Source organism: Pollachius pollachius, assembly GCF_949987615.1.
Source record: "Pollachius pollachius genome assembly, chromosome: 3".
In the NCBI taxonomy this organism is placed as follows: Eukaryota; Metazoa; Chordata; class Actinopteri; order Gadiformes; family Gadidae; genus Pollachius; species Pollachius pollachius.
In genome coordinates, this window is record NC_136936.1 from 1066667 (window position 1) to 1078897 (window position 12231).

Below are 12231 nucleotides of genomic sequence, written 5' to 3' on the forward strand. Positions count from 1 at the left end.
CGCTAATTAATTTAATTAATTTAATTAATTTAAATTTTTCTAGTTAGGTGAGTGCTGAATGCAGCGCTCAATTATTGTTGTTCTTAAATTGTATTCTTTCTTTCTTTCTTTATTATTCTGTACAAATTTCGGGACCTTATTCCTTCCAAAGTTTTTCACCTAGAGACTCTATTACAATTTTCAAATGTTCAGACTAGCTTGGAATCACTGGCTTCTATTTACATTTTTTTTATATTTTAAACTTTTTAAGATATTCTACTTTCAAATATTATTTTTTACAAAGGAAGTCCTTGGGAGGATGGCAAAGCCCATTCTCTGAAACTTCAATTACTTCAGACTTCACTACTTGGTACATTTTTAACCGTTAACCTTCACTCAAACATTTAACAAATCAACACATTTTGATCTTCAAATATATATAAACTGATTTTCTATATATATATATATATATATATATATATATATATATATATATATATATATATATATATACTTTTTCCCAAATCAACAGTTTACTTTACCCGCCTCTTATATTTTCAGTTGGTCTCATTGACCTCGGTTGAGGCTAAAGCGTGATGAGATCACCAGCTCTAGCCCACGGCGGCTATCACAAAAGCTAACCATTTCGGACGTTGAGGAGCCTTACAACGTCAATAACTAACCTTCTTGCTACCCTGGCGCTAAAATGTTTACTTATTGGAAATATAATTGTTCTATATCGGGCATTTAAACCATATAAAGCCATATAAACCCCTGTTTTAAATGGCTAGATGCTAGGTGCTTTTACATATGTGGTTTACTTCCGGTAGAAGCTAAATGCTAACAACAATGTTTAAACTATATTTTCCCCATCATGCTATCTACACAAAGTGTCAGATGAAAGCTGAGACTAAAAGATTATTTAGATGAACTAGTTGTTTTTAGGAATAAGGGCAATAACAGCTACTTTACATTTGATCTCAAATTTATTCAAACTTTATCACATTAGCAATTTGTTTACCTCTTCACTTTATTTGTTTCCAACCATTTAAAAGTTTTGAAATGGTTTGCATACATTGTTTACTCCATTTATTTTACTTCCATTTGTTCAATTCTGTTTACTTTGGTATTAAACCTCACTTTGTGCTACAGCACACACACACACACACCACATTTTCTGCAGGAAATGCATTTTCTGGTTACTTATTAATATAATTAATATTAACTACTTCATGAAGTACTTATTAACTACTTAATAAAGTACATATTAACTACTTCACAAAGTAGATCAATTACATTATATAGTCCTAATAAATGCATCATATAGTATACATTAATTAAGTCATATAGCACATATTAACTACTTAATTAAGTACATATGGTCTATGTAATAGGCCTTAGTTATTATTTAATAAGACCTTATTATATGCTTATTAACATTAAATTGTGTTAATAAGACTATCAATAAGTGTTAGATATAACATAATAAACTTTTCTTGTTTATTGTGAGATTATAATACTTTTATAAGCACTTATCAGAAACTTGTTACCTATTTATTGATTGGTTAGTACCATTAATAATGGTCTTATGAGTTTCTTATAGTTGAAGAGGAGGGTTCCACAGAGGTTGGGACTGTAAACGAGGAAGAGGAGGGTTCCACAGACAGAGCCCTGGGGAACGCCTCCATTGTTTCCTCCAAGAGCACATCTAGAAGAACAACAAATGATGTATATCTTTATATGTTCAATATGAAGAAATATGAAGTCCATATGTACAATAAGAAATAGTTTTTAGTACTATCAAAAGTTATTATTATAGTCTTTGGTAAAGTAGTTAAGAATTTACAAAGACTAGGATCAAATAGTACAACAACAATATTTCATCTTTTGATTATTACCCAGGCGTCAGATGTAGGTCATACTGATTCATCACAACAAGCCACCAATGTGCACGTGAAAAAGATGTAGCAGTTTCCAGTTGGTCCTTGCTGATGATGTCAGAGGTCCTGCTCCCATGGCTTCTGGTGTTGAGAGAAGCTTTATAGCAGCAGAGGAGAGCCCTAGCTCACTCTAACGTACTGGAGGTCCTGGTTAAACCAGAGGCCACAATGTCTAGTACATCTTCCCTCTGTCATTTGAAACAGTTTTAAAGATGTGAGGTCATGTTCTAGGCTCAGAGAAGGAGTGGTAAGTGTGTGGCAGTCAGGTGTGGGGATCACACCAAATGTTCTGATGGAAAGTGTCTTCAGAAATAAGATATGGGTCTTGTTTGTAGTTTGAAGTGATCAATGTAGGGATATTCTTCTAAAAGGCAACAAGGCGAAGAATATTCCTATTAAAGGAACGGATGCTCAATAATCTCCTGTAATGAACTTCTTCTGAGAGTGAAAGTTATCATGGTCAATTCAAGCCAGTTTCCATATTTCATACTGACTGAATACCTGGACATGGGCTATCTAAAGTACTTATATTTTGTGATTGTTTTGTTTTTGTACATTGTGATTGTTGTTGCGAATGCTTTTCTAATTGTAACTATTTGTATGAAAAGGAGCCTACATGAGCCTATGTATGTGTTTCTGTGTAGCCTGTTGGTTAATGAACTGTATGGTAGTGCTGGTCTATTTCCATTCCTCCTTCTGCAGATCACCTCTGACACTCACACCATATCTAGATCCATATGTTTCCTTCAGATCTACTGCTTGTACACGTATGCCACTGTGGAGTTTAGTAACCTGGCTGTGATGTCCTATGATAGGTACCTTGCTATCTGCTGTCCTCTGCATTATAAGGCTCGGCTGACCTCTAACAAGGTGGCTCTTTTCATCGCTCTCACATGGCTGTACTCTCTTATCAAGTTCCTAGTTTCTACTTTTCTGACTTTCCGTTTAAAACTCTGTGGGAACATCATAGACCGGCTGTACTGTCAAATCTACTATGTGACCAAACTTGCGTGTTCTGATACCACAGTAAACAATGTCTGGGGCCTTTTTGCATCATTTCTGACCATTGGGGTTCCATTGTTCCCCATCCTGTTCTCCTACACCAAGATCCTCAGGGTTTGTGTCAATGGTTCTAAAGAGACCAGACAGAAAGCAGTCAGTACCTGCACCCCCCACATCGCCTCCCTACTGATCTTCACCTTTGGGTGTGGCTTTGAAATATTTCAGAGTAGATATAATATGACCAGTGTTCCCAGGATATTGCGTATTGTTTTTTCGCTGTACTTTGTAACCATCCAAGGACTCTTTAACCCTATAATTTATGGACTCAGGTTATCTAAAATAAGACAGATTTGTAGAAATCTGTTTTTCCGAAAGAAGATATAGATATCACTTTTCAATGTCTTCAAATATATTTGATGTATAATACCTAATGTGAATCCTACATAATTGTGTAGGATAGGTCACTTTTTTACATTTATTCTTTGCAACTATTCGCACATAACTTTTTGTCCATGATTTCCCGTTAAAAGGTGTAGTAGGTTCGATTTAAGAGTTGTAAAGAGAATGTGATAGACAGGCAAGATGAAGAGATGCCTTGATTGGTCAAAAATGAGCCAGGATCATTCTAAAACCGTAATGGTCTCATACAGAGGCCTTTGTGGTCAACTAGGAACAGATATTCACACGTTCACCCACTAAGAGCTAATGGATAGCTATGGCATTCCTTAAATAGTCATGCTCAAACTGTATCATTTGAATCTGAACTACAACAACTTTAACCATGCATTAATAAAATATATACAATATTGTTCATGTTGTCTTATATTTGCCCTTTTTTCCAGTAAACCAGTGGTTTCCACAGCTGTAGACACAAGTCAAACATACTAAAGATCCACTTCAACTAGTACTGACCCTTCTGTGGTCACTGGTTTAGAAACACAAACAGTGATGTAAACTGATTTCATCTAGTTGCCTGGATACATAAATATTCCCTGGTTTATTTTGAAGACGTTCAAAATCCTGATTTGCAATTTTAGAAATGGGACATTATTGCATAAACGAGTTTAATTCTTATTGATAAAGGTTGAACTGACCACAAAACATTTTTAAATATTCCTCTGATCAACAAATGAATCTCTTTCAAGCTTGGCTTGTCATTCAAAATGGCTTAGTGTTCACTGGCTTCATTAACAATATCTTATTGATAAAGGTTGAACTGAAAACAAAACATTTTGAAATCTATCTGTGGTTCATGCTGCCCTAAAACCATTTAAATCGCAAGGTTATTCCAATGGACCTATAGCATGTTCAACACCATGTCATGGACCTATAACATGTTCAACACCAGCTCATGGACCTATAGCATGATCAACAACAGGTCATGGACCTATAGCATGTTCAACACCAGGTCATGGACCTATAGCATGTTCAAAAACAGGTCATGGACCTATAGCATGTTCAACACCATGTCATGGACCTATAGCATGTTCAACACCAGGTCACGACCCTATAGCATGATCAACACCGGATCTGAAGTATTATTAGCCTTAGCATAGGCGTGGGGTAAGGGTTAATGTTAGGGTTAGTTGGTTAGGGTGAATAGAATGATGTAAAATAATGTATTAATGAATGCCTTAGTTAACATGAACACCAGTGCCTCAGTTGACATGTACACTAAGAGTAAACATGAACACCATTAGTAAATGATTACTGGACCATTTGTTAATTGTTAGTGATTGCTTCTTAACTGCATAATGTTATTTGATGGTTCAATGTACAATAAGTAACATATGTACTGTACTGAATCATAAAATTAGCATAATATGTCATCAAAGATTTAGAAAACATGCATGAATGGAAATACTGGCTTCTCTGACATAAACACTACAGCCTGTAACTCCTGCTTTGAGTTTCTGCTCTCGGTCAGAACGCTTTTTTTAGTTGTGGCCTGTGTGCTATGATCCACTATTCTCAGAGTCACCCTGTGGGTTATCATCCACTATTCTCAGAGTCACCCTGTGGGTTATCATCCACTATTCTCAGAGTCACCTTGTGGGTTATCATCCACTATTCTCAGAGTCACCTTGTGGGTTATCATCCACTATTCTCAGAGTCACCCTGTGGGTTATCATCCACTATTCTCAGAGTCACCTTGTCTGGTATGATCCACTATTCTCAGTCACCCGGGTTGCCAGATGTGAAACTATTTAGCAGACAAACACAGTGTGCTGCAGCCATGGAAGCAAGCAAACCAACCGGATCCACTGAGATCGGACCAGATTGGATCTTACCTAAAAAGCCTTGTCCTTTTTCTAAAGCTCTGTGATCAATCCGTGCTGAAACACAAATCTTGGAGTTCCATTAGAAAGATGGAGACAACTCAGCACCCAGAAGAGTTTCAACATTGATGCAACATGAGCTGGTTTATGATACACAAACAATAAATTAATGAGTAATGTATATATGAGCTGATTGACTTACAGTGTAGGACTCTCAAAGATGTGCTCTACTTGCCTTAGCACCCATGGAAAGCTTTTTTTTTCACATTGTGCACCAATATCTTGTAGCATTGAATGATTTGGTTTAAACAAAGCCTGTTGAAATTCATGTAATTACTCCAATCAAATTTTTTTTATAATCACTGTGTATCACTGATGATCTACTGATGATATGTCAACAATTTGCTGTAAATAGGTCAAACAACTACTCAAAAGTCAAATTCAAAATGGGTGAAAATCTGGTCCGGGCGTAAAGGGGGTTGAACACCTAACTGCTGAAGGCCCATTTCAACTCCTTTCCCTTGGGACTTCATGAGGAGCGTAAGGACAGAACAACTCCCTCATAGGGGAGCAGAAGTGTGGATCTATATTCGAGAGAGAGAGAGTTCACCGACCCAACAGCCAATACGACCAGAAGCTGGTCAGAGACCTCTTTGCATGCATTCAACTGGAAGAAACAAACATTTAATTCATATTCTTGCAATAAACTTTTTCTTATTTTATTTAACCTTTATACTACCATCCTTAAATCAGCAACATAGGGGGATTAAAAAGATAATCAGAATGATGAATGGCTTTGTAAAGGGGCAGGTTAGCTTATGTGCATCATAATAATCAACGTCTGATCTAGCACTGAACATAACCCTGCCACCATGACTCGACTCCTATTAACCCTGACTCTACCAAACTTATCCACGCTCAAAACCCCTACTGACCCTGAACCAGAACCCTGTCTTAACCAGAGGGCTAGGGAGTCGTATAATGTGGTCTGTGGAGCACTTGAAGACTGAAACTGGGATTAAGGACAATACTTAACCTTACAATAAGCATTTTAAAAGGTCACACTGACAATCGTTATTTTAGGGATCAGTAAACAATAATCTACTTTGCTTTACTTTTTGCAGACAAGAACATTTCTACACATCTGTCTTATTTTAGATAACCTGAGTCCATAAATGATAGGGTTAAAGAGTGGTTGGATGGTGAGAAAGTACAGTGATAAAACTATGCGCATTATCCTGGGAGCACCGGTCATATTGAATCTACTCTGAAATATTTCAAAACAACACCCAAAAGAGAAATTGATCAGGGAGGCGATGTGGGGGGTGCAGGTACTGACTGCTTTCTGTCTGGTCTCTTTAGAACCAACAACACAAACCCTGAGGATCTTGGTGTAGGAGAACAGGATGGGGATCAATGGAACAAAAACAGTCAGAAATGTTCCAAAAAGTCCGTAGATATTGTTAACTGTGGTATCAGAACACGCAAGTCTGGTCACATAGTAGTTATGACAGTACAGCCGGTCTATGATGTTCCCACACAGTGTTAATCGAAGATTCAGACAAAGAGTTATTAGGACCTTGATAAAAGAGTACAGCCATATGAGAGCGATGAACAGAGCCACCTTGTTAGAGGTCAGCCGAGCCTTATAATGCAGAGGACAGCAGATAGCAAGGTACCTATCATAGGACATCACAGCCAGGTTACAAAACTCCACAGTTGCATAAGTGTACAAGCAGTAGATCTGTAGGAAACACATGGATCTAGATATGGTATGACTGTCAGAGGTTATCTCCAGCAGGAGGAATGGAAATAGACCAGCGCTACCATACAGTTGATTAACCAACAGGCTACACAGAAACACATACATAGGCTCATGTAGGCTCCTCTTCAGACAAATAGTTACAATGAGCAAAGCATTCGCAACCACAATCAGAATGTACAGCAACAAAACAAACACAGAATATAAGTACTTCAGATGGCCCATGTCCAAGTAGGCAGTCAGTATGAAATATGGATTCTGGCTTGAATTGACCATGATAACTTTCATTCTCAGAAAAAGGTCATCACAGGAGATTGTTGAGCCTTCGTTCCTTTTTTAGGAATGTTATTTGTCTTCGTCTCTTGAATATCAGAAGACATTTAGTGTCCAGCACATATTGACATCCATGTACTTCTCCCTCTGAACCTAAAATGTGTCCATCACAGCTTTAAACTGTTTAAAAGAGAGAAGATGTAGCAGACATTGTGGCCTCTGGTTTAACCAGGACCTCCAGTCTGTTAGACTGAGCTAAGCTCTCCTCTGCTCCTATAAAGCTTCTCTCAACACCAGAAACCATGGGAGCAGGACCTCTGACATCATCAACAAAGGACCATCTCTTCATTATGACAACAGTATAAGGCCTCAAACGGAGCCCTGGGGGACACCAAGGGTGGTGTTCTGTCTGTGTGCTTGTGCCTGTCTTTGTGTCTGTCTGTGTATATGTGTGTGTGTGTGTGTTTGTGTGTGTGTGTGTGTGTGTGTGTGTGTGTGTATGTATGTGTTTGTGTTTGTGTGTTTGAATGTCTTTTTGTGTGTGTTTGTGCCTGTCTTTGTGTCCGTCTATGAGGGTGTGTGTGTGTGTGTGTGTGTGTGTGTGTGTGTGTGTATATGTGAACATTCTATAGATCCATGACCTCGTGTTGAACATGCTATAGGTTCATGACCTGGTGTTGAACATGCTATAGGTCCATGGGAATCATCATGTGATTTAAATGGTATTAGATCAGCCTCAAATCAACATATTGAGCGTATCATTTTGCATTATACAAACCAGTGAAAACATGTTTAGACAGAGGAGATCATTCAGAGATTCATTTGTTGACGAGTAAAACATGTAAAAATGTTTTGTGTTCAGTTCAACCTTTATCAATTAAAATATAGATATGAAACAAGTTTATGCAATTATGTCCCATTTCCAAATTGCAATTCAAGATTTTGAAGTTCTTCAAAATATACAGATTTGAAACCAGGGAATAGTTTTGGATCCATGCAACTAGATGAAATCAGCTAACATCAAGGTTTGTGTTTGTAAACCAGTGACCACGGAAGGGTCAGTACAATTTGAAGTGGATCTTTAGATAGTTTGAATAGTATCTACAGCTGTGAAAACCACTGGTTTAATAGGAAAAATGGGCAAATATAAGACAACATGGACAATATTGTATTTCTTTTATTAATGCATGGTTAAAGATGTTGTAGTTCAGATTCAAAAGCTACAATTTGTTTGTGATTTGTTAAGGAATTCCATAGCCGTCCATTAGCTATAAGTGGGTGAAAGTGTGAATATCTGTTCCTAGTTGACCACAATGGTCCCTGTATCAGGCCATTACGATTTAAAACTTATCCTGGCTAATTTCTGACCAATCAGGGCATCTCTTTCCTGATTGGCTAGAGGAATTCATCTTGCCAATGTATCACATTCTCTTTACAACTCTTAAATCTGACCTATTACAGCTTTTAAGGCAAAATCATGGACATACCGTGCAACTAATTGCAAATAATAAAAGTAAAAAATTACCTATCCTACACAAATATAGGGGAATCACATTAAGTATCATTCTTATCAATGTATGTTAAGTTATTACAAAGTAATAACTATAACTTCTTGCAGCAAAACAGATTTCTACACATCTGTCTTATTTTAGATAACCTGAGTCCATAAATGATAGGGTTAAAGATTGGTTGGATGGTGAGAAAGTACAGTGATAAAACTATGCGCAATAACCTGGGAACACCGTTCATATTGAATCTGCTCTGAAATATTTCAAAACAACACCCAAAAGAGAAATTGATCAGGGAGGCGATGTGGGGGGTGCAGGTACTGACTGCTTTCTGTCTGGTCTCTTTAGAACCAACAACACAAACCCTGAGGATCTTGGTGTAGGAGAACAGGATTAAGATCAATGGAACAAAAACGGACAGAAATGTTGCAACAATTCCCCAAATATTATTTACTGTGGTGTCAGAACATGCAAGTTTGGTCACATAGTAGTTCTGACAGTACAGCCGGTCCATGACATTCCCACAGAGTTTTAAACGGAAAGTCAGAAATAGAGAAATTAGGAATTTGGTAAGAGAGTACAGCCATATGAGAGCGATGAACAGAGCCACCTTGTTAGAGGTCAGCCGAGCCTTATAATGCAGAGGACAGCAGATAGCAAGGTACCTATCATAGGACATCACAGCCAGGTTACAAAACTCCACAGATGCATACGTGTACAAGCAGTAGATCTGTAGGAAACACATGGATCTAGATATGGTGTGAGTGTCAGAGGTGATCTGCAGCAGAAGGAATGGAAATAAACCAGCGGTACCATACAGTTGATTAACCAACAGGCTACACAGAAACACATACATAGGTTCGTGTAGGCTCCTCCTTAGACAAATAGTTACAATAAGAAAAGCATTCGCCAACACAATCACAATGTACAGCATCAAAACAATCACAAAATATAAGTACTTCAGATGGCCCATGTCCAAGTAGGCAGTCAGTATGAAATATGGAATCTGGCTTGAATTGACCATGATACCTTTCACTCTCAGAAGAAGTTCATCACAGGAGATTGCAGAGCCTTCGTTCCTTTTTTAGGAATGTTATATGTCTTCTTCTCTTGGATATCAGAAGAAATTTAGTGTCCAGCACATATTGACATCCATATGCTTCCCCCTCTGAACCTAAAGCGTGTCCATCACAGCTTTAAACTGTTTTAAAAGAGAGAAGATGTAGCAGACATTGTGGGCTCTGCTTTAACCAGGACCCCCAGTCCGTTAGGCTGAGCTAAGCTTTCCTCTGCTCCTATAACGCTTCTCTCAACATCAGAAACCATGGTAGCAGGACCTCCGACATCATCAACAAAAGACCACCTCTTCATTATGACAACAGTATTAGGCCTCAAATGGAGCCCTGGGGGACACCAAGGGAGGTGTTCTGCACTATGGATTCGTTCAGCTCCGCTCAACAACAGGAATCATGGGAGCTGATTCCTGACACCAACGGCTATAATGCAAGCATCTGCTTACTACACATTTACTTCATGTAGTTAGAACACACACGGTTCTGTTGTTAGAAAATATGGTTCTGTAGTTAGAACATATGGTTCTGTAGTGAGAGCGTATGGTTCTGTAGTAAGAGTAATTCAAGTTCTCAAACTGAATCCATTCCAAACCAGTGTGACTAACTAGGTCTAGGATCCTTCCAAATTAGGATTCTTCCTATGGCCTCGATACCTGTCTGGTTGCCGTGGTAATTGAGAGGGTAGTAGCTAGCGTTTAGAAATCTGAATTCTGGTTCACAATTCATCCGTATAAAGGTCATAGATCATAGAGATACAGTAGTGAGGTCGTAAAGATACAGTGGTGAGGTCGCATACAGTAGTGAGGTCATATTGATACAGTAATGAGCACTTAGAGATAAAGTAATGAGGTCATGGAGATACAGTATTGAGGTCATAGAGATACAGTAGTGAGGTAATATACAGTAGTGAGGTCATATTGATACAGTAATGAGCACTTAGAGATAAAGTAATGAGGTCATGGAGATACAGTATTGAGGTCATAGAGATACAGTAGTGAGGTAATATACAGTAGTGAGGTCATATTGATACAGTAGTGAGGTCATATTGATACAGTAATGAGCACTTAGAGATAAAGTAATGAGGTCATGGAGATACAGTATTGAGGTCATAGAGATACAGTAGTGAGGTAATATACAGTAGGGAGGTCATATAGATACAGTAGTGAGGTCATATTGATACAGTAATGAGCACTTAGAGATAAAGTAATGAGGTCATGGAGATACAGTATTGAGGTCATAGAGATACAGTAGTGAGGTAATATACAGTAGGGAGGTCATATAGATACAGTAGTGAGGTCATATTGATACAGTAATGAGCACTTAGAGATAAAGTAATGAGGTCATGGAGATACAGTATTGAGGTCATAGAGATACAGTAGTGAGGTAATATACAGTAGTGAGGTCATATAGATGCAGTAGTGAGGTCATAGAGATACAATGGTGAAGGCATATAGATGCAGTAGTGAGGTCATATACAGTAGTGAGGTCATAGAGATACAGTAGTTAGGTCATAGAGATACAGTAGTGAGGTAATATACAATAGTGAGGTCATAGAGATATAAAAGTGAGGTTATAGAGATAGAGTAGTGAGGTAATATACAGTAGTGAGGTCATAGAGATTTAGAAGTGAGGTCATAGTGAGACATTAGTGAGGTTGTATACAGTAGTGAGGTTATAGAGATACAGTAGAGGTCGTATACAGTAATGAGGTCATAGAGATACAGTAGTGAGGTCATAGAGATACAGTAGTGAGGTCATAGAGATACAGTAGTGAGGTAATATAGAGTAGTGAGGTCATAGAGATACAGTAGTGAGGTAATATAGAGTAGTGAGGTCATAGAGATACAGTAGTGAGGTCATAGAGATACAGTAGTGAGGTAATATTGAGTAGTGAGGTCATATAGATACAGTAGTGAGGTCATATAGATACAGTAGTGAGGTCATATAGATACAGTAGTGAGGTCATAGAGATACAGTAGTGGGGTAATATAGAGTAGTGAGGTCATAGAGATACAGCAGTGAGGTCATATAGATAAAGTAGTGAGGTCATAGAGATACAGTCTAGGCCTATCTGTGTCTGGGTGTGCGTCTGTGTTTCTATCAGTTTGTTTGTGTATCTGCCTCTCTTTGTTTGTCTATCTGTGTGTGTGTGTGTGTGTGTGTGTGTGTGTGTGTGTGTGTGTGTGTGTGTGTGTGTCTGTGTGTGTGTGTGTGTGTGTGTGTGTGTGTGTATGTTTGTATGTGTGTGACGGCTCTCTAGCCTTCGTTTGTCCTAATGCTGGATGTTTTTGCTACAATCAGGGGTGTGGGCGTGGCTGATTAGGCTGATTGGGGGCCGGTGCCTGGCGCCCTGCAGCCTTTAAAAGACCCTCCGGGGGGGGGCAGCAGGGCCACACCCACCTGACGGCTAGCTCG

The 12231-nt window shown here is 38.4% G+C and overlaps 3 protein-coding genes across 3 annotated transcripts; 1 reads left to right on the forward strand and 2 right to left on the reverse strand.

Annotated features, from left to right (window-relative positions):
* Positions 1-2342: 2342 nt before the first annotated feature.
* LOC307073127 (olfactory receptor 11A1-like) lies at positions 2343-3305 on the forward strand (the record flags this gene model as incomplete). The annotated part of the gene is made up of 1 exon (XM_079732830.1): positions 2343-3305. The coding sequence occupies exon 1, from the start codon at positions 2376-2378 to the stop codon at positions 3303-3305; it is 930 nt and encodes a 309-aa protein (XP_079588956.1). The 5' UTR covers positions 2343-2375.
* A 3006-nt stretch (positions 3306-6311) lies between these two features.
* On the reverse strand, positions 6312-7238 carry LOC307073128 (olfactory receptor 11A1-like; the record flags this gene model as incomplete). Its single annotated transcript, XM_079732831.1, has 1 exon — positions 6312-7238. The coding sequence occupies one exon, from the start codon at positions 7236-7238 to the stop codon at positions 6312-6314; it is 927 nt and encodes a 308-aa protein (XP_079588957.1).
* A 1599-nt stretch (positions 7239-8837) lies between these two features.
* Positions 8838-9800, reverse strand: LOC307072475 (olfactory receptor 11A1-like; the record flags this gene model as incomplete). Its single annotated transcript, XM_079731782.1, has 1 exon — positions 8838-9800. The coding sequence occupies exon 1, from the start codon at positions 9765-9767 to the stop codon at positions 8838-8840; it is 930 nt and encodes a 309-aa protein (XP_079587908.1). The 5' UTR covers positions 9768-9800.
* Positions 9801-12231: the final 2431 nt, after the last annotated feature.